At 39.9% G+C, this 23442-nt stretch overlaps 1 protein-coding gene across 1 annotated transcript in view; it reads left to right on the forward strand.

Moving 5' to 3' along the window:
• Positions 1-23442, forward strand: part of AFF3 (ALF transcription elongation factor 3) — a 316925-nt gene that overhangs the window by 125005 nt on the left and 168478 nt on the right. Inside the window, exon 4 of the mRNA XM_058019201.1 lies at positions 22993-23037. Coding sequence (XP_057875184.1) covers positions 22993-23037 — 45 coding nt within the window. The remainder of the gene's footprint in view (positions 1-22992; positions 23038-23442) is intronic.

Genomic DNA, 23442 nt, shown 5'->3' on the forward strand with positions numbered 1-23442 from the left:
GTAATGTCCTGGAGCTAGAAACAAGAGAGTACATGAGGCCAGTCTACAAGTATTTTTATGCTGAATCTAATATTGAGAAAAAACTTGCCAGAGGACAGAAGAGAGAAAATAGACTGAAAAACGTTCAGAATGGCTGTTACATGATGGAGATTTTCTCTCCAAATGTTGCAATGCTCTTTCCCAGAGGCCTTTCCTGCTGCGCTGCTCCTTCAAAGAACTGATAAGTTCTGTCTTATTTGCTTGTCTTCTATCTCTAATGTCAGTTATAAATCTGCTGAGAATCAAATATATTTTGAAATTTTTAAATAAAGTACCACCAGAAATTCCTGCATGCATTGGCAGATCTAGAGTAAATTTTCTGACAGGAACATTTCTCAGAGTTTCTCTTAAGTCTTGTTTCACAAAGTTCATGCCTATAGACTGATTGCTTAATTCCTCAAAAGAAAAATCTATTTACCAATAGATTCAAAATTGGCTGAAATTTTGAAACATGGTGCTATTTATAAGTTAATGGATATCTCACTTTCAGTTAAAATCATGATGTCTGATCAAGCAGAACCACATCATAATTTAGTAACTGAAAGACTACTCAGTTTTACTTTGAAATAGCCCCGGACGCAAAATTATTTTGAAGCTGCTGAGTGAAGAATATTCCCCTTGCAGTTCAGTGTGTCAGGTGCTGAAAGGTTTTACTAGACCAAGTTGTTGTGTATGCAATTCTCCATTAAATATAGGAAATAAAAGAATGTTAACAGATGTATGGGGAGGGAGACTTAGAAGTCTCTGCATGCTTTTCATTTCTCCCCCACTCCCTCTGTGGCAAGTGCCAGCATATGTGTTTGGAGCACCAGCAAGGGTTCCTGCCATATGCCAGCCCATTTTTGTGGTTCTGCCTGTATGTGTTTGCATGTGTATTCATATGCATATATGCATACAGGTGCAAATGACATAAGGTCAGTGTTCAGTGCCAGATACGGAAAGCAGTCGGTGTGGAGGAGGGGGAGAATCATAACTTTGACTGCTTTGAACTCAAATTAAATGTGAAAATGAGTAGTTACTTGAAATGGATTTGTCAAAATAGCCAAAGGGAGTTTTGACCCCATCACTCGTATATGAATGGCTTATGGACAGCTAAATCCCTGGGCTCCTTGAAAATCCCAAATCTAAAGGTTATTTTTTAGAGCTAGCAACAAGACTCGGTGCCACTGACATACTTCTGAGAAATTGGCATCATGAACCTTCAATCTGATTAGTTACACAGGTACTTGTGAAATTGCTTTATACCAAAGCCTTAAAAAAAATTTACAGGATATATTCCAGTGCTCAGAGAAGTCGTCACTGTAAGAAATACATGGTGCCAACAGGAAAAAACAAGTCAATATCCCCCTGCCTTCATATCTAGCCAATCTGCCTATCCAAGTATTTTCTTTAAATTTAGTATAAATTTAAAAGGTTTAAGGGCATGCAGTTGTATCATCATTTTAAGGCAGCCAAATTAATTCTTTCATGCAGTGCTTGAACTTAATGGAGATTGACTGTCCTGTTTTCCTATTGTAATGATGTGTACCAACTCGAAAATGAAGATGTTGGAGGATAAAAAATAGTGCTGTGACTGCTATTGATTAGCTGTCTTGTTTGCTTCATTGTTCAGGCTCTGTTGGCCTCTTGGGCAGAAGGACACCCAAGTATAACATCCCTGACATTTTCCTGAAAAGATGCATGCCTTAAAAGTGACAGCCTTACTTAAAAAGTACAGTTTTGATGTATAAATGCGGTGGTTTTACCTGAAAGGATTCTGATGGATTAGAGCAGACAAAGAGAAAGATTTCTGAAACGTACATCAGGTCAGCCTTGTGTAGAGAATAGATTTAATAGCAAGTGTCTTACATGATGATGACACTTCTAGTGTCTCTGCATTTCCTTATATGTGGGAACGAGCAAGAAAAGTGGAGTTTATCTTCAAAGACAGAGCGATTAGGTTATTCTGACTAATATGCTCAAGTTTCATTAAAGGCTTTGAGTGGTCATGAATTCCAGAAGACTTGACTGTGTGTGCTGAAGAAGAAAAGTGGTCCTTGAACTGGCACATAATTTTATCAAAAATACTGCCTGTATTTTTAAAAGTCTCTGTATAGATTGTTTCTTACAGCCTTCAGGCAGTGAGCTATTTGATACCATTTTGTTTATTCTCTTGCCTGTTTTTCATGCAAAATATTTAGTATAAGAGTCACGTAATTAAATTTGTAAAAACAATCATTCTTCATTGCATACATATGAATTTAATGCCACATCAGTGTGTATATTCAGATATGGCTCTTGCTTATACAGAAAAATAACTCATAATTTACTTACCTCTCTGTCAAGGTATTTAAAGGAGTCAAGTACACTAAGTGATTTCATGCATCACCTTTAATGAAATGCACGAACATATGAGCATGACTGTAGGACTGGGTTGCAGCCAAAGTTAGAAATGCCTCTGCTTTTATCAGTGTTATGTTACAAAGGGCCAGATTCTGCCACGTGTACAGTCATGTCTAGGAGAAAATGGATTTTGCCAATGAATGACCTGTGGCTCAACAGGGGTGGAGATATTAGAGACTCAGTTTGCTAATGGCTCTGTGGCAAAACCATGCTTTTTATTAAATCATGTAATTGCTTTGCAAAAACCTGGGCAATCAGGCAGCAAGTGGAAATCTGCCAGGAAACAAAAATTATGTTTCTGATGTGCTTCAGATGGAAGTATTGCAGCACCAATCTGACTCTTCCTCTCATCCTGTCCACCTGAGAGCAAGCCAGGATGCTGCTTTGATTCATGCTTTATGAGGGTCCTGCCTTCACAGAGCACATCTAGCCCTGCCAGTTCCCTGCCTTGCTGTGTCTCATCTCCTGGTTCATGGCAAGGTATTTTCATTCTGCTCTTGCAAACACCCCTCATGAAGACCACCAGCAACCTCAGCTCATTTCTTACCTACCAGATCAAAGTTACACTTCTTCTTTTCCCCCTCACAGCCACTGAGAAGCTTGTTCCTGTTCTCTTCTTCACTTGTCCCTGGTGAGCTGAATTCCCTGCTCCAGTGGGGACACTGTGTCTCCTGCCCCTCTCCCTGTCACTGTGGACAATGGGCTCTGATGAAATGACACTCAAGGTCACACTTCTTTCCTTATTCAGGATCTCCAGGGAATTCATTTAGCCTGCAGCATCCACTGAGATGTTTATTTACTAAAAGTAAACTCTAGAAAGGCTTACAAGTCCAAGCCAGTCTCCAGCCCACTCAGTCCTCTGGTATGTTTTGTTCCTCTCTGTGCATGGTGTTCCTTGAGTCCATTTCAATGGCAAAATGTTTTGGGGATAGAACCTGCTTCTTCCCTTCTGCTTACTTATCTGTTCTTGAACAAAATTACTTGAAAATGAAGTCCTCAAAATTGAGCTGCTCTTCAGAACCGAGGAGCAGCTCATTTTGGCAATGGCAATCTTAATGACAATCTTAATTTTCTTCCCATGCACTGTGATTTGATGTTTCATTATATGGTCCTGAACTATTTCTCAAATATTACAGCATTTTTTTTGACTGAACTAAGAATCATTAGACACATATTTGCGGTATTCCTCAAGCATTACCATGCATATATGCATTCATACAATTACTCAACATATGGAAAATCTTCAATAAAGTGTAGATATAGTGAAAATAGCATGTATAGACAGAAAGCATATTACAAATATTTCAAGGAATATATTATCAGGTGTAATTTATTATTGAATTAACTACATGCATGTTACTTGAAGCAGAATCCATGTTTTTAATTCTGTGAGCACTCATTTCACAACATGCAAGAATAGGATGGCAAAGTGAGCTGAGCACAATGTCAACTGTAGTAAGGAAAAAAGGGTTGTCTGACATATTCAATGTTCATTAGCATCCTTCAGCACTCTCCAAATCTATTTATTCTTGATCATTCACATTTTACCCATTCTTGATGGGTTTTGTTTCTAACTCCTTTGTGCTGTAAAAAGGATATTTGGAGGAGGTTTGTGACTTTCAGGACAGCAAAAGCTGTTAAACACACTGTATTTTTTTTTCTTCTCACTCCTTCTCTTTTCTGCCCAATTCCCTTTGTAATAGTGATTTTTGGAGTCTGTGCAATCTAGAAACCCCTCCACTCAAGGAGCCATAGCTTCTGCTGCCAGAGTGAGATTTACAAAGAGCTCCCATGTAACAAGCAGCAGCACATGAAACCAGCCAAGGAACAGGATGCATGAGCTCAGGGGAGATGGGAGCATTTTCCACAGAGAAGTTTAATTCTGCTACTTTCTTTGTGTTTTGATCTATTTTGCTTCCATCATTGTTGTCAACATTGTAATCATTGCCAGCAAGATGAACTCTGCATAACAGTCCACTCTGTCAGGACCATACCTCGGCCCCAAATGACAACATTTATTTTAGGGTGTGGTTTAAAGGGCTGCAGGTGCCAAGGAAGAGCAGAGGTTGTTAGTTCTGTGTGGCACCAACAGCTAATTTTCATGTAGCCTTTCCATCTGCCGCAGGAAGCATTGAGGCCTCCGTGACACTGAAGAAAGCCAGGATCTTTGGGAGCAAGCCTCAAGGGCAGATCAGTTCAATTAACTTTTCCTTTGTTGCTATTTCTGTTAGATTTTATAAATCAAATCAACACTGATAAAAGAAAAAGGAAAGGGAAGGAAAGGAAAGGAAAGGAAAGGAAAGGAAAGGAAAGGAAAGGAAAGGAAAGGAAAGGAAAGGAAAGGAAAGGAAAGGAAAGGAAAGGAAAGGAAAGGAAAGGAAAGGAAAGGAAAGGAAAGGAAAGGAAAGGAAAGGAAAGGAAAGGAAAGGAAAGGAAAGGAAAGGAAAGGAAAGGAAAGGAAAGGAAAGGAAAGGAAAGGAAGAAAAGAGAAAAAATGAAAAGGAAAAAGAGAAAAGCAAACAGAAAAGCTGTTACATCCTGTTCTTTTCTAACTATGCCATTAAAATTGTGGTATTGTGGATGAGCTGTAAAATCATGAATCTACAATATTCTTATAGTACCATAATGAAATGCACTGTTTTCTGGCTGATAGAGAGTCAGAATAAAGATGTTTTAATTTTTTATTTTCTCTTTTCTGACTTTTTGGGTGTACTAAAGTCTAACAGGAAGATTTTTCTGGACTCTCTGTAGCTTTGTGCTTCAGTTTTAGACAGCTGGCTGGAAAAACTCTAATTTGATGCAGTATATAGGATCCAAGGATCGGTGTTTTGACTGTAGCGTAAAAAATTAGGTAATAAGAGGTATTTAAATCCATCAGTGAAAAGGGTAGTTAGGAAAAATACAGGTAGTGTACCTAGGTGGATCATATATGCACAAGGATGTGAAAGGCAGGCTTTGCATCTAGTAGATACTCTTGAGTTTGAAGATTAGTTGAGCAAAGTGTAAATTCAGATGATGCAGCATCATGTGACTCTTTGTGACATGTTGAGTATGTTTGAAGTATCTTCAAATATATTTTCAGCTTCAGCAGCTTATTCTGTAGGCATAAAGTCTTTACTTAATTTGTAAATTACTGTCTTCATTTATAAATTACTATACTGTATGCATTTATTTTAATCAATCACTGCAGTTGTGAATGCCGGTCTGATTTCTGAATCAGCACTCAAAGATAAATGATAGATGGTTTGTTAAGCTCTCTCAGCTAGAGTTCATGATGCTTAATTTTCTTAAGTGATAATATTTCATGCCATAATACTGATCTTTTTTTATTCTTCTTTCTGCTTAGTGGAGTTTAACCTAATTACATATGGTCTCTCTAACAGTTGCAGTATGGAACCTTTCCTGAACTTTCATAAATCACCATTTTAACTTTTTCAGAAGAAACCCTACAAAAGGTCACCTGTCATCAAAGATATTCTAGCTACAAGTTGTAACACTTAACCCTGTCTCTAAGCTCTCTTAACTCAATTATGCCAATGCATCACTCAGCTCTCTTTGGGTTTGCAATAAAAGGAGTATTGGTCTAGGGCCATTTTTTGGATCCCTGGCAGCAAGACGCCATACATGTACTTACCTCATTCACAGCTGGATGGTTTCATTGTAACCCCTTGTGTCTCACTCCAACATTTCGACCTCATAAAAGCATAATGTCACTGAGGTTTGATGTAATTTATTCTGAAGATTGTGGGTTTTAAGTCTTCCATGTGCAGTTTAATAACAGCATTCTTGTCATCAGGCAAACTTTCCTCTCTCAATATTTTCATCTGCATTTTTTACACACAGAAGCATATATAGACCCAAAATAAGCTGAAGGTGTTTTTGAGAAGTATTAGAGGAAGAGAAAGAGAAGAGAAGAGGCAGAGAACAAGATAACTGAAGATTAATCATACCAGAACCAGGCATGCTTTTGCAGTGGCTTTTTCCATTCCTGTTATATTTTTGTTTGGACTGGCTCCAGAGAAGCCCTGTTCCTTGCCGCTCTTGTTGTTGTGTGTGTGCTCATGCATAAATTCAGGTCAAGTATGAAACCTCTTTTCTGCATTCCTGGTAAGAATGTGTTATGTCCTTATCAACAGATAACAAGAAATCTGAACTAATTTAGCTCACGACCCTGGATTCTTTTCTTTTTTTCTGCCATTAGCAAAAATGTAGTGTTTGCTTAGTTGTTAATGTATTTGGTTCAGTAAATTAGAGCTGCTTGAAATTTCTACTAATCCTTTTCCATTCAGGGTTCCCTGTACTAAGTGACACTGAATAAAACAAAAACCACATGCACACACAGGTTTCTGAGATTTTCTAAATCAAATATAATTTAAGGAGGACAACATTTTAAAACAAGGTGTTGTGGTTTTGGGGTTTTTGTTTTTATTTTTTTTTTTTTTTGGTCAGTTGGTTGGTTTGTTGGGTTTTTGGGTTTTTTGGTTTTTTTGTTTTGTTTTGGTTTTGGGTTTTTTTGGTTGGTTTTTTGATTTTTTTTTTAATTACTGTGCCAAAAGCAGTAATGAATAAACAGTGTTTACTGAAAATATGCTTTGTTTGAACTTGGTCATTAAAGCATACAAGGGCTGAGGGGTTATTTTGTAATGAAAGAATGGACCAATATATAAGGATAAAAGTAGAAAAAAGGTTTTACACACAGCACAAAGATGTTTTTGAATGAATCAGTCTTTGCTATTTAATTTACATTTTGAGGGCTCATTAGGATGATGAATGACACTGCTGGAGAATAAAACATACTTCCTGAACAAAAGAAAATCTCTGTAGCCTAATAACATTTTATGCCAGCACTTACATTTGTCAGAAGTGGATGCTATTTATCCCTATGATTATTTAAAAATCATTTTTATTGTCCTTTGTGCTGTGTCCTCTTCTGGGAATTTTAATTCAGAGTTTGACACCTACTTATTAACTTCCATGAAGTATGGAGTACAAAGGCTTATACTATATAAATGATTCTAACCAGCCATGTTTATATTGCCTGGAGCTGTATACAAATTAGCTGAGTTTGGATTCATTTCTCCTAGAAATGGAAAAAAAAAAATTGGAGTTGTGTAACCTTTACCACCTCAGCAAAGTAAATGTGAGTTGAGCATGGCTGACCTGAGCTTACCAGGATACGGCAGTGAGTCAAAAGAACAAAGAGGAGAAGTTTATGGCATTAATGCCATGAATTAGGAATCTCTGTGAGTTGAGAACACTCTATTTCCTGTCTTCTCCTTCCTCATCTGGAATAGGAATGCTAATGTTTGAAACTTCAATCCCATCCACTCCTTAATCAGTAAATAATTACTTGCTGTCTTTTCCTCAGTACTTATATATGCCTATATTCTAGAGTCAAAGATATGCAAATATCAGAAAACAGGCTATCTCTGGAAAAATGTCAAAATATTTTGGTAATTTAAACACTATTATAATAATTGTATTTTTATGGTTTGTCTCAGAAGACACACTGCTTTTGTATCAACTATTACATTTTAGACCCTTAATGAGTGTAAACCACCCTTTCACCAACATTCCCTCTTCCACTCTCCCTGTAGTAGATCTGCTCAGCAGCAGTGAAATCCAGCCTTAAGAGTGAAACAAGTCAAAGATTTGGTTTGCCTTGCTGGAGGAGTGCACTTGTTACTCAGTTAACTTTTTAACTTTTTGTGAGAGCATATAAAACAGATTTGTTTGGTCATTATGATAGGATGTGGGAATGTTTGATCTTGTTTTCCTTCCCCTTTCCAAAGCCATCCTCTATGCCTTTCAAGAAGTCTAGCTAAAGCAAGTATGAGTGTGCAAGAAAAAGTATTTTCTTATATCTAATTCTACAGCATTTCATATTGATTTTTGAGGCAGTGCTAATTATCTGAAACATTAGATCCCAAATTTAGCTATCATTTTTTTTTCTGAAGAAATTGCTCATTAGCCTCCAATATACTCCATAAATTTTCCCTGTTGCATATTTTGTGGGCAAATAAATTATGGGAACATTTTGTAACACCATGTACACGTGTTACATGACTCTGTGCAGGTAATGGGTGAGCAGACAGAAACATTTGGCTACTTTTCATCCCCAAATGTGGTAGAGGCATTTCTGGGCATCAGTGCAGGCTGCTGTTTGGAGAGCTCCCATGGAGTTATTGCAAACCTCTTCCCCTTGGCTGGACCCAGCTGCTATGAGTGGAAGCCCTGGGAATGCTGCTCCAGTACGCACTGTGCCTTGGCTTCCCTCTTGTGAAGGACTGAGCCTGAGAAGGCTTTGATATCTGCAGGCTTAATTTTGAAAAGCTGAGATCTTGTGGACAGACCTCATGTTTGATTTCAGAATACCCATTGTAGATTTTTGAGAGTGAGTCTGCATGTGGGTGTATTAGAGTTTGTTAGGACTTCTCTTGTTTCACTTGGTACTGTAATTTTCAGAGGGAGTTCCATCCTGCCTACCTAAAATGCTTCCAACCCTTTATGCTGCACAATGTATTCTTTGTTATCCTTCCTAAAAATATACTGTATTTCCCATATAGAACTGTAGCTATATCTTGTATTTAAAGTTATATATACACCAATACATATCTAGATTGTGAAGTGCTATACAAGCTTTCATGGTAATGTGCTTGCATGCAAAGTACAGATTATTTCAGACTATTTTCAGTCGAGACGTCTGTTTAACATTTTTGTTGGTGACATGGGCAGTAGGATTGACTGTACCCTCAGCAAGTTTGCTGACAACACCAAGCTGGGTGCTGGTAGCAGTGTGCTGGAGGGAAGGGATGCCATCGAAAAGGACCTTGACAGGCTTGAGAGGTGGGCCTGTTCAAACTTGGCTCATGGCAATCCCAAGCACAACTACAGGTGAAGGGATGAATGGATTGACAGCAGCCCTGAGGAGAAGGACTTGGGGATGCTGGCTGGCAAGAAGTTCAGTGTGACCCAGCAATGTGAGCTTGCAGCCCAGAAAGCAAATTGTATCCTGGGCTGCATCCAAAGCAGTGTGGCCAGCAGGGCAAGGGAGGGGGTTCTGCTCCTCTGCTGCACCCTGGTGAGACCCCACCTGGAACCAGCATCCAGCTCTGGGGTCCCAGCACAGGAAGCACACAGGCCTGTTGGAGCAAGTCCAGAGCATCAGAGGGCTGGCTGTGACTCTTGGATTTAATCTTTTCCTTCTGAACAAATAGCAGGATATACCACTTCCAAAAGTTACATCTCTTGTGTTGGTAGCTTTGATTGAGCTCTGAACCCTAGTGAGACACAATGGTTGACTTTTGGTAGGTTCACACAGCAGTCTCTGCCATGGTTAGTCCTTGTAGAAGCTGAGACGTCTGATGCACAGGTGGACACAGATTAAGAGTTTCTGTCTCTGCTGTAGAGATCCATCAACCATTTATGCAAATTGCCAAAATCAGTGCTAGTTTATTTTCATATGCTAGACAGTAAACTGTAGCAATTCAGCAGCTGCTATGCAAGCAGGAACCTCTGAGACAGTGTCGGTACAGAGAGATAAGAATGAAAATGTAAGCTTGGCTTCTGTCTCATTTTTGCTGTTATTTTCTTCTTTAGCTTAGAGGTACAGTTATTCTGGGTAGCAAATGAACCAATATCACACCTTTTCAAAGGCAATGGTTTGGTTTTTCAATTATTTTCTAGGAATGAGCAATCCCATTGTATCTTGAATTTATATTGAGGTGCTGTCAACAAGGCATCTGGGGGAGTGAGGGAGGGGTAGCAGAGCCCGAGACCCATGTGGGTGATCTGTGCAGGCAGGCTGCTGTGTCTAAACAGTCCCCATGGATAAAGTGATGCAGGTATTCATCCCATAACTGTTGGCTGTTTTTCCAACTGCAGGTGTTTAAAATCCCGTTGTGCTTCTAGCATAAATGTATATAAAATTTATACTAGGCAGGAGCTGCTCTTAAGTGGGGATTTTCCCAGTAACCCTCTAAGGCAGAGGCAGCTGCCTCTTGAACCAGCTGGTTCTTGACTGTCAGATCTGTGCCTTCACCTGCACAGAAATAGTTAAAAGTCTTTGCCTGCAACCCTTATTAGAGTATCTTGTTTCATAGTTGTATTTTTCCAGCAGAAAAAGAATCAGAAAAAGAGAGGGTTTTGCCAAGAACATTTTATTCTGTTCCTCACAAAACACCTGTTGCTGCAAATGGTGCAGGACAATCTGTGTTTTGGAGTGGCTTCCCCATCTTCTCCCTGCCCTAATATCTAACTGGGCTACAAGGGACTTGGAGTGGCATCTGCACACAAAACATTCTGGAAGTGCTACTGGAAGTATGGCTGGGGAGAGGGAAACAGAGAGCTTAAGGAAACCTTTAGAATATATGTATCTTTTTGCATTTTCATTTTTCTCTGGTGTTATTGCCTGATGTCCTTACGTGACAATATGGGCACACAAATAAAAATCAGGTCCCAAGTGTAGTTTTGCCTTTCCCTCCTCTCCAACAAGAACCAGGACCCGAAACTCCAAACCCTTCATCAAATAGTTAATTCTCAGGAGAATGAGCCCCTCATCATTCCCTTCATAAACAAACAAATAAATAAAAGATACAAGGATCTCATCTGTTTAATACACACTCTCTAAAAAAAAAACAGAGTGCAGACTAAACATAGTAATCTGATGATTACAAATTATTCAGTCCTATAAACAAAGCATGACAATTGATGACAATGTGGTATCATCTATCATAAATGCAGAGCATCCTCTCTCATCCATAACAAATAATTTGGAGTATTTCAAACCCATAACAAATATATTTAATGTAGTTCACTGTAAAACAATGTGTGTTTCTCTGTTTCTAATGCTATATTCAAAAGCCAGCCAAGAGCTTTTTGTGTTTTATTCATTATATTCATTTATGCTGCCAATTCTACTTACTATTCTAGTATTCTGATTTGAAAAATCAAAATTTAATGTATTTCAAGCAATACTTAATGCATGCATGTCTTCAAATTATAGGAGATGGTTTATAAAGTAAATGATGAGACCATAATATAATTCCTGGGTTTCAGATAGATTTTTATATTGCTAGTTAAAGTATTGATCACAACCCTTACATTCTATTGGTAGCTTTTTATGTGAAGCAAATCAGCTGCCATTGTTACCAAAGCTGAAAATCTCCCTGAGTAACCCATGATAGGTTTATTACATAGGAAGCTTTGATCCTCAGGAGTCGACTAAGATATTCAAAGTTCTTATAAAGGTGTCTTAGAGACTGTGATACAAATTCAGATGTCTGCTGTCAAACGACTCCTATTCAACAAACCCCTATGAGCCACCTTTGAAAGTGAAGCAGCAAGATGACACCATTCATAGCCTGGCTTTTGGAGAGATCTTTGTGCTCCCCTGCCTTTCCTACCTGACAACTCGTTCCAGCCCCTATCAAAGTTGCATAACAGAATTTGTAAAAAGCTCCACAGAAGGGTTTAATGTGTTGAGAACAAATAACTTCTTTGTTGATATCCACTGCCAGATCAAAGTGACTGAGGGTAATAGGCCCAGAACTGCATTACCTTCAGTTACACCGGGGAACAAAAGAATAAAATAAAACAGCAAAGGGCGGAAGAGAACAATAAAAAAGGGAAAATACTAACAAGTTTAAAGGATTCAACGCCCTGAAACATGAATAAAAGCCACAGCAATAAATTCATCAAGATCATATAACAAAAGGGAAGCATGTGGCTTCTCAGCTGAAAGGCTTTCCAAGTGCACTCCTGTTTTCTGTATGTGTTGTTATAATTCAGGGTGCCACAAGACCTGCCATTCTCAACAGGGACAGAGAGCTGGCTCTGCTGCTCAAAAATGCAGATTTGTTGTACTTGACCTAGATGGAAATGTCTGTAAGCAGTATTAGGGATTTTCTCTCCATTTAGCTTCCATTTAAAATTAAATGGGGCTACACTGAACATTTCTTTCTCCAGAGACCAAATAACCTGTTTTTAAGTGGAGGATTATTAAAAAAAAATCCTAAAGGCTTTTTCTGAAGCTTTCCAGTGAAAGTTTTGGAAATCAACCCAAACCAAACCTAAGGGCAACATAGTCTTTCTGTGAAAACTCACAAACACCTTAAAGACATGGTGGTCCATTAGCTGTGTGGGAGGGCTCAATGCCAGCAGGTGGGAAATGTGTCCTTACTGGAAGGACAAATGTGCTTTTCCAGACAGAAAATCTGGGAAAGCTGAGACCAGTTTTTCTTTCTAAATTCTTTCTGTATTTCACTGTTACTTGTAACAGTGACGGCAAAAAGAAAATCAGAAAGCATTGTGACATTCAGATGCAATATCCCCTTTAAAAGTGGATACCTTGAGAGAATATGAAAAGGAAAAGCCAAAAAAAAAAAAGAACTATGATCATTTAAAGCAAACCTTTTGTCCTCCAAGACTGAAGGACCAGTGTGGCTTTCATCAAAAAATGTTAACAAGTACAATACAGTTACTTGGGAACTACCAGTAGCTCTCCCCCAAACCTGGGACATCATTTATTCTCCTGCTCCTGGTCTTTGTGATTGCCCAAATGGTAGGGTGCTCTCATGGTGCCCACAGGAAAGCAGGGACTAGTGCTGGGAAGCTGCCATTCCCTGGGATGGATGGTTTTACAGGTGTGGAGCTATCTTCACTCTGGGGGTAAGGGAGCGTGGGACAGTGCCTGGCTCCTGCCTAGCTCCCAAAAAAGAGGACTGATATGGGCTTGCAGTGAATCAGTGGTCATTTTTGTTTTTTCAGTGGGATATAGGAAAGAAGGGGCAGGAAAAATAAGGAAGGTATTTCTCTATTCTGCAACTTTATAGATGTGCTGAATTTATTTGTTCCCATATTAAGGCTATTGTTGATAACATTTGACACTTGTTTGGTTACTTTGGGCATTTCCAGGAAACTTCTAGAGTTCTTTTGTGTGGCATGAACACACATACATGCATGTGTATGTATACATTGGTATATATATTTGTACCTTGATGTATATGTGGTGTCATGTACATTCCTAGCTGGAAGGAACTTACATCTAAGTTCCTGCATCTAAGTGAGCTCTAAGACATCCAGCCCTGACATTTTAGTTGAAATTTTACACATCCTATTAACTGCAATATGTTTAGAAAATAGGTTTCAGTAGGTTTGCAGTGAATGTGTTCCCATGAGTCTGTCAGTGACCACAGTATGCCTGGATTTTTCTTTTGACTTTCAGGAATCCTGAAAGCACAATAAAACTCTGCCAAGGTGTTCACTGTAGCTTGAAGAATTGTGCTGTTTATCAGCCTCCATGTGGGTTTTAAGAGAATCCACCTGAGCTGACCAGAGGTATCAATGGATTGATTTGAAGATGCAGATGCATACAATTGTTTTTCTTAATTGATAATGCTTTGGGTTTTCAATAGCAAATTATAACCCTCTTGGGCATTTGTCCAATGTGTCCAGGTCATAATTACTATGATCAGAATATGGCTTTTGTGTTCTTTCCAATGAGGCTGAGCTATCATTGTCAAAACCATGTAAGGCTCTCTTCCTTACACATAATAGATAATTTTTTTCAAACTCATTTCTGATGCATCTATTCTGTGACGCAGTTGTATTCTGTGCAAATCAGGGAAAGCAGTGCAATATAAGTGTTCTAAATCACTGGAAAGCCAAGGCAAGGCAATATCACCTATGCCCAGACAAGGTAGGAAAATGGTCTAGTTCTGGAATTGCAGATAGGTTATTTGACTCTGCTGTCTTATCACCAGCTGCTCACTGGTCAGACTGGCTCAGTCAAGGGTTCTTGATGCTTGTTGCCCTCACAGTATCAGTTACAGTGAAAGGCTGAGGTTTCTTTTCCTGGGGAGGAGACACTGTCAAAGCCAAAACTGTCAGATGTTGGTGACATCCTTAGACTAGCAAAAGCCGTTAGCAGAAAGCCTCTGGTCTCCAAATCATGGGGGTTTTTACCTGTTGAGTTTAGATCAGTCTCAGTCTCTAAAACTGAGACGGCTGCTCTCAGCATTAGGGATTAGTGAGAGGTTGTTTCTCCCCAGGAAAGTTTTTTCATCTCTGTGTGTTGTAGGAAATAATCCAGTGTTACCTTCTGGAGCTACAGGCTGCTACTCAGTGTTTTGGGCTTCTAGCTGCTGCTTGAAGATCTTGTTATCCCCTTTTAGCCCACTGTGAAAGCCTTTGGTCTTAATCTTTGAAGGAGGTATTGGGTAGAGTGACATCCTTGTTACCCATCATGACAGAAAACACCCTTGTGTCATTTGTCCTGTCCTCAGCTTTGTTAACAGGATACTCATCCAGATTTTTGGTAGCATTTCAATGTTAGTATCTTTCCTTTGGACTTTGTAGAGATGTTGTTTGGATCATGAGTTTTATTAATATTGAATTTCTCGTGCAAGGTTCTGGTTTTTTTCTTGTTGCCTCCACCACTACCCAAAGGGTGGATTTTTCCCCCCAATGTTTCCTAAATGGAAGTAAATAGGCTTTAAGAAACACCTGGTAGATGTTACTCTTTCCATCAGCACTCATGTGCAAGGGCATTCTTCCATTGGGGGCCTTTTGTGGGAAAGGTTTCTCCAGAGCTGTGTACTGCAAAACCTTCAATCTGTAAGGGATTTAACCCTTTCTGTGCAACAGTTTGTAATCACATAACCTTTAGCTCAGTGGGAATGAATACCAATTATCATTTATAAACAGTTCCTCTCATTATGCGCCTATTTATGGCATCTTTTATAGCTTGCTAATTACAAGCACACAAAACAGAAATGTTTGGAGTTAAATAATGTAAACAGGGATGTAATTGATTTTCATGTTGAATAGTTTTTATTGATTTATCGTTAATTAACACTTTTAAAGGATCTCTTGGCAAAGTAATCCATTTAATTTATTCAGTGTTATACTAGCTGATGCTAAATTCATGTTAAAATTCACAAAAATAGCAACAGTTCCACAATACCTGTTTTTCCAACTGTTGCCGTTATGCAGATGTTACATATCCTCCCCAAACAAGCACAGACACTATATTAAATGCAATCAATCAGGCTCAGTCCAGGTCCTAGGCAACAAATGTCCACATCACTAACCAGTTGACACTAATTGGCCATCTATGCAGCAAGGAGGACAGGTATCTGTGGGGGAGAAGAGCTGCTCTCTGTTGGTCTCAGGGCAGGGTCCTTGGGTGGGCTGTTGAAGGACTGCATGGGCTCAGGGAAGAGTATTTCATGCTTCAAAACCAAGACTCTGGTGTCCATAATGGAAACTTTCTGACAAATACATCACTGTGTCAAGCAGCAGTCACTTGACAAGTTTTGGGCATGCATATAGTACTGCAGAAAATGTAGCATGCTGAAGACTTTTCCAAAGGTCCCCAATGGCTTTTTCCAGTTTTTTCTGTGGGAAGCAGGGACTGTGGAATCCATTCAGGGGGGTTTTCACAGCATTTTCGTATAGGTTAGATACCTTCCTCTCCTGCTGACTTTTCTGAAAGCACAGGGGACTTACTAGCACTTCCCCAGGATCAAGCATCTATCAAGGAGTAAAATTGCAAGGTGCAATCTTCATTATCACCAGCCCATTATATTTTTCAAATGGGTAGTAAGAGAGTGTAATCACAACAGGCCCTGTTTTTTCATTAGTGAAGAAAAACATTAATATACTGTGACATGGTATTGATTTGATGCAATCAATCTTTCCCAATAACAATAAAACCTTTATATTTTATTAATAGAACAATGCAGTTCGTCTCCATTACAGCTCCACTTTATTGTTCTGGGTCACAGTGTAATTCTGGCATGTTTGGAATTTTATTTTTATTAATATAATGTAAAAGCCTGTAAAATCACTCTGCTGATCTGTCAGTAGGTTTCATTTGAGGCTCCCAAGCATCCTTTACCAGATGAAATGTTACCAGTGCAGCTCCAGTCATTGATTGTTCAATGACCCTTAGGGGTGGAGAGAGTGGGGAGGGTTAAGAAGAATTCTTGGCCTTTAATTGTCTTGATTTTATTTGTGGTGTGGACACTGAGACTTGGACTCTGACCATGTCATCAGTTTGAAGATCTCAGCACATGGCCAGACCCAGCCCCTCCAAATACCCTCCCAGCTGGGCTGTAGAGCCTGAGCTCTGCTGTGGCTCCCAGCAGCCATCCAGATGGCAGCCCTTCAGCATCATTTCACTTCCTCATCCTGGCTTCCCCACATTTACTGCAGGCCAGGCACTGCATGGACAGGAGATGATGTCTCAAGCTCTGGAACAGACCATGGGCACATAGTGGAGGAGTTATGCTCTTACATCATTTCCTTGCTCTTTTAAAAATAATACAATATGGTGAATGGCTTTACTTACACATCCACAGTACATCCATCTTCACCTGGACTCAGATCTGCCACAAGACCAGCACAGCCTTGTGATATACTCTGGGTTATGGCTCTGTGAACTCCTCTCCAGTCTTTCTTCTGGAGGGTCTTGCTCTCCAAAAGCTGCTGTTCTGCCTCGGTTGTGGGGGAGCTGCTGAGCACACTGCTCTGTCATTCATCAAGGGCACAATGGGCTCTTGCTTCTCTTTCCTAGTGTGCATGGCAAGTCTGTTGGATCATTTGGCATTTCTCTCTCTCTACAGATACTTTTGATTCATCTCCTTTAATTAGCCAGAACATATTCCTGGTCCTGGTACAAGACTAGGGCATCATGATATTTCAGTTGCAGTGAGGCCCCCAATTAGTACAGATACTTTCATTAAAGCAAAGCTAGATGACTTCTATCACTTGATCTTTTTTGTTTTTGTTGAAATAAAAACTTTTTAAAAGCTACTCCTCTTCCCTTTTGAACCAAGAACAGTGTTGCAAGATCCCTTGGTAGGAAAAATAATCCCCATAAAAATATGACTGGTCCATTTCAAAAGAGATGGGTTTATTAAAGGTAAGAGTTTATTAACAGTGACTGTGAAATAGAGGGATTTAATGACTTTAATTAGTGCAACACTTTCTGGCACAGACCTTAAAGAGAATTTAGCTCCTCTTTCCCATCTCCCTCCTGCACTTCTCTGTGTCTAAAGAAGTGTCAGCAATTCCTCATAGTAAAAGTGAAACAGCTCCCACTCACAGCAATGCCTAGCACAGGAGAAAACTCCTGCACCAACAGACCATGGCCACTGGCACTCCAATTAGTGGTAAGGCATAGCAGGAGTGCAGAGTAAAGCTTTCAAATATCAGGAACAGAAAATCAAGCTTCCTGAGCTGCCTCTTTATTTCCTTGGTGTAACCTTACACAGCTCAGCCCTGCTTGCCTGCCTCCTCAGGGACAGATTAGGAGTCTTCTTCACAGAAGGCACAAGCATTATTAATGGCACCCAGTGAAATGAGGGTGACTGCAGTGTGCCATGGCTCCCTGAAGTCTATCCCTCTAAAGGTAGATGGAAATATTGCTGGTAGGTCTCATGTCCCCCATCAAGATCAAAATGCCATCATTGTTAGAGAGGGAGAAAGAAAAAAGAGAAATACCATTTTTAATTCTGTCCTGATTTTTCCTGTTCAGTCCTTTTTCTATGGGATATCCCAGATTATCAGAATTGAAAATGTCTACATCCATGTTGATTTTGGCCAAACCCATTTTCATTCTTTTTTGAAGAAAATGCTTTCTTAAAGTAAAAAAAAAAAAAATAAATCCAAAATTTGGAGAGAAACATTTGATATTTTGGTTAATGCCTTCTTAATTTAGGCCATATCTTATTCTATGATTACAGATTATATTTCTTAAAATTTGTCATTTGAGTATTTTGACCTGATCAAATTTTTATTTCTCAACTGAATTGAAGAATGATTTGTAAAATTTCATTTTTAAGGTAATGATGTGACACAATTGCATTTTGTATGGAAGCATAGCCAAAGGGGTAAAATCAACAAGTAACCTGCCCCCAGGTCCCCATTCAAAATGAAAACATTACAAAAATTGGATATTTCCTGAGGGGCAAAAAGGTAAATTTTTGACTAGGTTCCTCTTTTTAGATCTTAAATCTTTTTACCAGGCCATCTTTCCTGATATTCAAAGTCCTTCCTTTTCTCTTCAAGAGCCATGTGGGTTCAGCACAACCACTCCATAAAGAGCATTTTGGAGGATGTAACATATGTAAGGAAAGCAGTAACAACTAAAGCCCTGCATGTCTAAAAACCTTTCTTGGACATCTGCAAATGGCACTTCCCCAAAATTCCTTTCCACAGCCTGGCTATATTTCTGCAGAATCCCCAGAAATCACATCTTAGATCTCAGGCACAAAACCCTGTTAAACTCCAGCAAATTCAGCAACTTGAATGTGTTAAGATCTCTTTAGAGAAATGATTGAAGTGAAAGTTTGAGAGTAATGGTTCTCCTGAACCCAAGAGGCAGAAGCCATACTTATGGATAAGTAAAAAGATAAGGAGTTTACTTCTTCGTAGTGGATATTCCTTTCTAGCAAATGGATTGCATAGAAAATGTTGCATGTGCATGTGTCTCTGTGTGTGTGTGTGTGTGTGTGTGTGTGTGTGCCTGGCAAAGAAGCATTTCTAATATGCTTTCAGATTAAGGTCCATCAAAGTGGGATTCTTTCCCCCCTTTTTTCCTATTTTGTTTCATCGTGGATTTTGGTTATTGCCTGCCAGCATTCCATGCCTGAATCTTCCCTTCAGGCCCCAGGGAAATCCTGCAGCCCCACGGTGAGCAGTGCTGTGCTGTGCCTGAGCAGCGTGGGGCGGACATGGGGTGGCCACTGTCATGCTGCTGGCTGCAGGTGACACAACCAGCCTGGCTCCCACTGAGGGGAAGAGCATGAGTGTGTACCTCAGGCTTCTGGAGATCGTCCTCACGCCTAATTGATACCAGAGACAAAAATCCAATAGCTTCTGGACACTTTGTAAAAACACCAAGCACCGAAAGCTTGCATCATAAAAATCTCTTGGGCTAAAATGGATATAGATACTTGCAGAAGATTTTTGTTTCTTTCCTCAACATAAAGATTTAAAGGAGGGAGAAGTGTCACAATATAGGCAATTCCTTTCAGAGAGGTTTCTTTATATATCTCCATGTGAAAGCTCTCGGTAAAGGAAGAAAAAATAATGCTCTGAAACAAAATTTGTACAGAGGTAGCTTTTTTTTTGAAATGACATCCCGTTTCCCAAGAATTCTGTGTAGCCTTTAGTCAGTCTTGTTTCTTACAGTTCTCTGTGCTTTGCATGGTAATTAGCTGCTCGTGTTATCAGCAGCACGACGCTCCCGGCTATTTCTCGAGCAGCGCTGCCGCTATCCTGGGCGGCAGCTCCGCACGGCAGCCAGCCCTGGGCGCAGAGCTTGGCGCTCTGCAGGCTCTGCTCACTGAGGGACCAGGGCAATGGGCACAGCATCCCAGGGGAAAAAAGAGGCTGAGCCCTCTTTCCCTGACAGATCCCCAAGACTTGCCGGTATTTCAATGATGGAGGTTCAGTGAGGCAAGTTTGTTATGACAGATCGCAAAACAGAGAGGAAGACAAACGAGACGGGTTCATCAGTGTCAGAGCAAACACAGGGGAGCAGCTCCTCAGCTGAGTTTGCAGCAGCAGCCTCAAAACCTTTATTCGGTTTTAATTTTAATTTTTAAAAATAATAATGAAAACATTTATTGCATGAATGTCCTGTGGAGGGACTGCTTTGCAGAGCCTGCCAGCAGTGCCGACATCAGCCGTACGCAGGGGCCGCGTCACCAACACAAGAGCGCTTGGATGGGGAAGTCCACCCAAGAAAATAGCGTGTCAAGGGCTCCCTACAGCTAATGCAATCCCTTCTTTTAATTTACATTTCAAGAAACGTGTGCCAGCTTTTGTTGCAGTTTTTTTTTTCAAGTTAAACTGTGGCCATGAGGTTAAATTCAGTTTGCCAGATTCCATGGCAGCATGTGTTCCTCTGTAACGTCAGTAGATGTGTAGTGGATGGTCTAGAAAGTTTGATATCAACAATAATGTTAAGATGTTCATAAATTCTAAAAAAAAAAAATCAAATTTACATTTGGCAAGATGTGAAGAGGTGAAAAACTGAGAGGAAAGTGTAGACATTGAGGGAGTTTTCCCCAAATATTATATCAGTTTTACATATCTTGTCTTTGGTTTCGTGTTTCTGGCCTATTTTTCACTCTTTGAAATGGTGCATGATGATACTGAGAGGGAGATGTGAAAAGCTTTTACTTCTTGCCCAGAGAGATGATGGGCTAGAAAGAAAACCTGAAGTTTTAGTTCTGGGGTAGTAGAAGCAAAATTTCTTGCTGATGAGTACTTGCAGACTTTTTTCACTACACTTCTAGGGAAGTTATTTAATTTTGTAACAGACGCTTGTTCCTAATCCTAGTCTGAAATAGCCTGCTGCCAAATTCACATTCAGTATTTTTATCCTCACAGAGAAAGAGATCATCATTTTATCATATGTTCAATGTGCTCTATACAGCATAAGATCATATGGTCATCTCATCCCTTCTGTAAGATGGCAATAGACTAGAACAGACAACTTAAGGATGGCAGTGAATTTGTTGCTCTCTAAACAAGGCACTAATGATGAGGGCTTTGCATTCTCCACTGTTAGTGGGATAACAAGTGAACAAACTGGGGCTTGGGGAAGGAAAGGGAAGAAATAGATGGAAACCCACAGAGAAGAGAAAAATAGCAATTATCTAATATTAACTTTTAAATTATTAAATATACAGAGATTGTTGTGTCTCTCCATCTTGCTAGGTTCACTGGCAACATGAACACTTGCACTCCTGCTCCTGAGACAGGAATATCACAAATGGTGTTGGGCAGCTCCTCAGGGGCAGGTCTGAGGTCAGAACATAGCTATCTGCTCAGGGCAGCAGCTTCTCTTCAGCATCCATATATCAGATATGAGTAATTCTTCAAAGTCTGACTTCACCACATGTACCTTTACCTTTGAAATCAGTGGTGTAATTTGTAGGGAACTGTAAAGCTGATGGACTTCTTGTTTCATCAAGAAGAGTTGATTAATTTGTTTGTTGAGGGCCATATTCACCAAAGATTTAGCAGGAGTGCAGGCAATAAAACACTTAGGACTTTCTATGAATTGGCATGAAACAACAGTCACAAAAATTAGAAAATATAAGTTGTTCTTCTGTATATGCATGGCTGCTGTTCTCCTGACCTTGGTTACAGCTGGTGGGCTTTAAGCAGTTGAAGATCCAGATGTCCTCAGTCCCTCAGCTCAGACTGGGGAGTGGTGGTAAAAGTGTCCAGGACTTGCACAAATTGGTCAGTGCAATCATTTGGCTTTAGTAGGCATTTTTGAAAATGCCTCGTGATTTTTTCAGTGCACAAATACAGATGTGGTAGAGAAGTCTGTTTTCCAGATGAGAAGAGCTTCATTTGGAAAAATGAACTGCTTTGATATATCTCCAGGTACACACCTGAAAATTCAGAGCATCCAGGGGTTTTTTGAAAACAAGAGAAGACCAAGCTCACCTCTCTGCTAGCTCTTTGGGTACAGTAATTACTAGATGGATTTTTTTCTATCCCCCTTTCCCCACATGGGAAGATCTCAAACCCCTGCTTTGTGATTTAGTTCTGTTCTGCTAAAAGAAGAAAGCCTTTTTTTTGGGGAATAGTCAGGGAGTGTAGTGTAGTGAAGGAAATCCCCAGACAGCTTGCTGGATGCAGCAGCCACCTGTATCTTGTGGAGAGTTGTAGGAGATGGGCACCCCCTCAGCATCAGCAACTCCATCCAAGTGTGCCCTCTCTTCCCAGTGTGCCAGGCAGTGTGAGCAGACTGCGGGCAGGGGGCAGGCAGGAGGGAAGGGATGTGTGTCTCACTCTGCCTCGTCCTCATTGGCAGAAGTTTGGGTCCCAATGAACACCCAGGCTGAGCATGCAGGTGAGGCACTGGCTGGATGGTCTCCAGCTGCCCTGCCAAATCTCTGATTTCCCCTCTGCAGAGTAGCTCTGGAGTGAGTCCTACTGCTTGGGAGAGACGAATTCTTCTGTGCCCTCAGTCCCACAATGCAGGGGTGGCCTTAGAGTCGGCATTTTAGGAAATCACAGCTTCTCAGGACTGCTGTGCCAATGCTCAGTGTTGCTGCCTGCAGCTCTCCCCTCAGCATCACATCTACATCTGCCCTACACATCCTCAGCCTTTGCACAGTCTCACTGCAGAGCTCTGCTGCACAAAGGATGTGGAGAGATGTTATTTACTTACTAGAAATAAATGCACATTGGATCCATGTACATGCAATAACTTCTTTGCTTCTGCTTACTCATACACAGCAGAGTCCAAACTGCAAGAACAGCACCCAAAAGTGGTGTGAAAAAAAGTCTGTTGAATTTATAGAAATATGTTGCAATCATATGTAAACACAGTAAATATTTCATCTTCCTGTGGTGCTGATAGGTAATAATTTGGGAATTTTAAGCAGTGCAACTTTTCAGATGCTGGAAAGACTTGGTCTCATTTTGAATCTGTAATAGAGGTTGGAATATATTTCATGTGACAACCATGTCCTCAGACCTATTTGTTATTTCTTTTTATAACATAAACAAACTGTCTTCTTATTTTGTTTACAGGACAGTGGAACAGGAGATAACAGCTGCATTGAAGAAATATTGCGGGTAGGAATCCTAAAAAAATCATTTTTTCCAGTCCAATTGTGTTTGCTCTGAAAAGACAAGAGAATAACAAGAATATTGCAATTACTGGTGTTAAAATTTTCCTCTTTTAGATTGTCATCTTTCTAAGGAAAAAGTAGGCAAAATTATTTCCTCAAGAAAAATAATTGAAAAATCTGTGAGAACAACATTTCAAAGCCTGTGGATTTCACTGCTACTTTATGCCTGTACAGCTGACCTTCATGCATGGAGAAGCAGATAATGGGATAAATTATAAACTGAAATGTACAATGATGTTTCAGGTTTACAAACCATGCAAAGTGCATGTTTCCATTAATCATGACTGTCAAAAATCTTAATTTTGAAGGGAGGTCTAGGAAGGTCATTTTCCACCTGGATTTAATTATG

The sequence above is a fragment of the Melospiza georgiana genome, chromosome 2 (assembly GCF_028018845.1).
Source record: "Melospiza georgiana isolate bMelGeo1 chromosome 2, bMelGeo1.pri, whole genome shotgun sequence".
Classification (NCBI taxonomy): domain Eukaryota; kingdom Metazoa; phylum Chordata; class Aves; order Passeriformes; family Passerellidae; genus Melospiza; species Melospiza georgiana.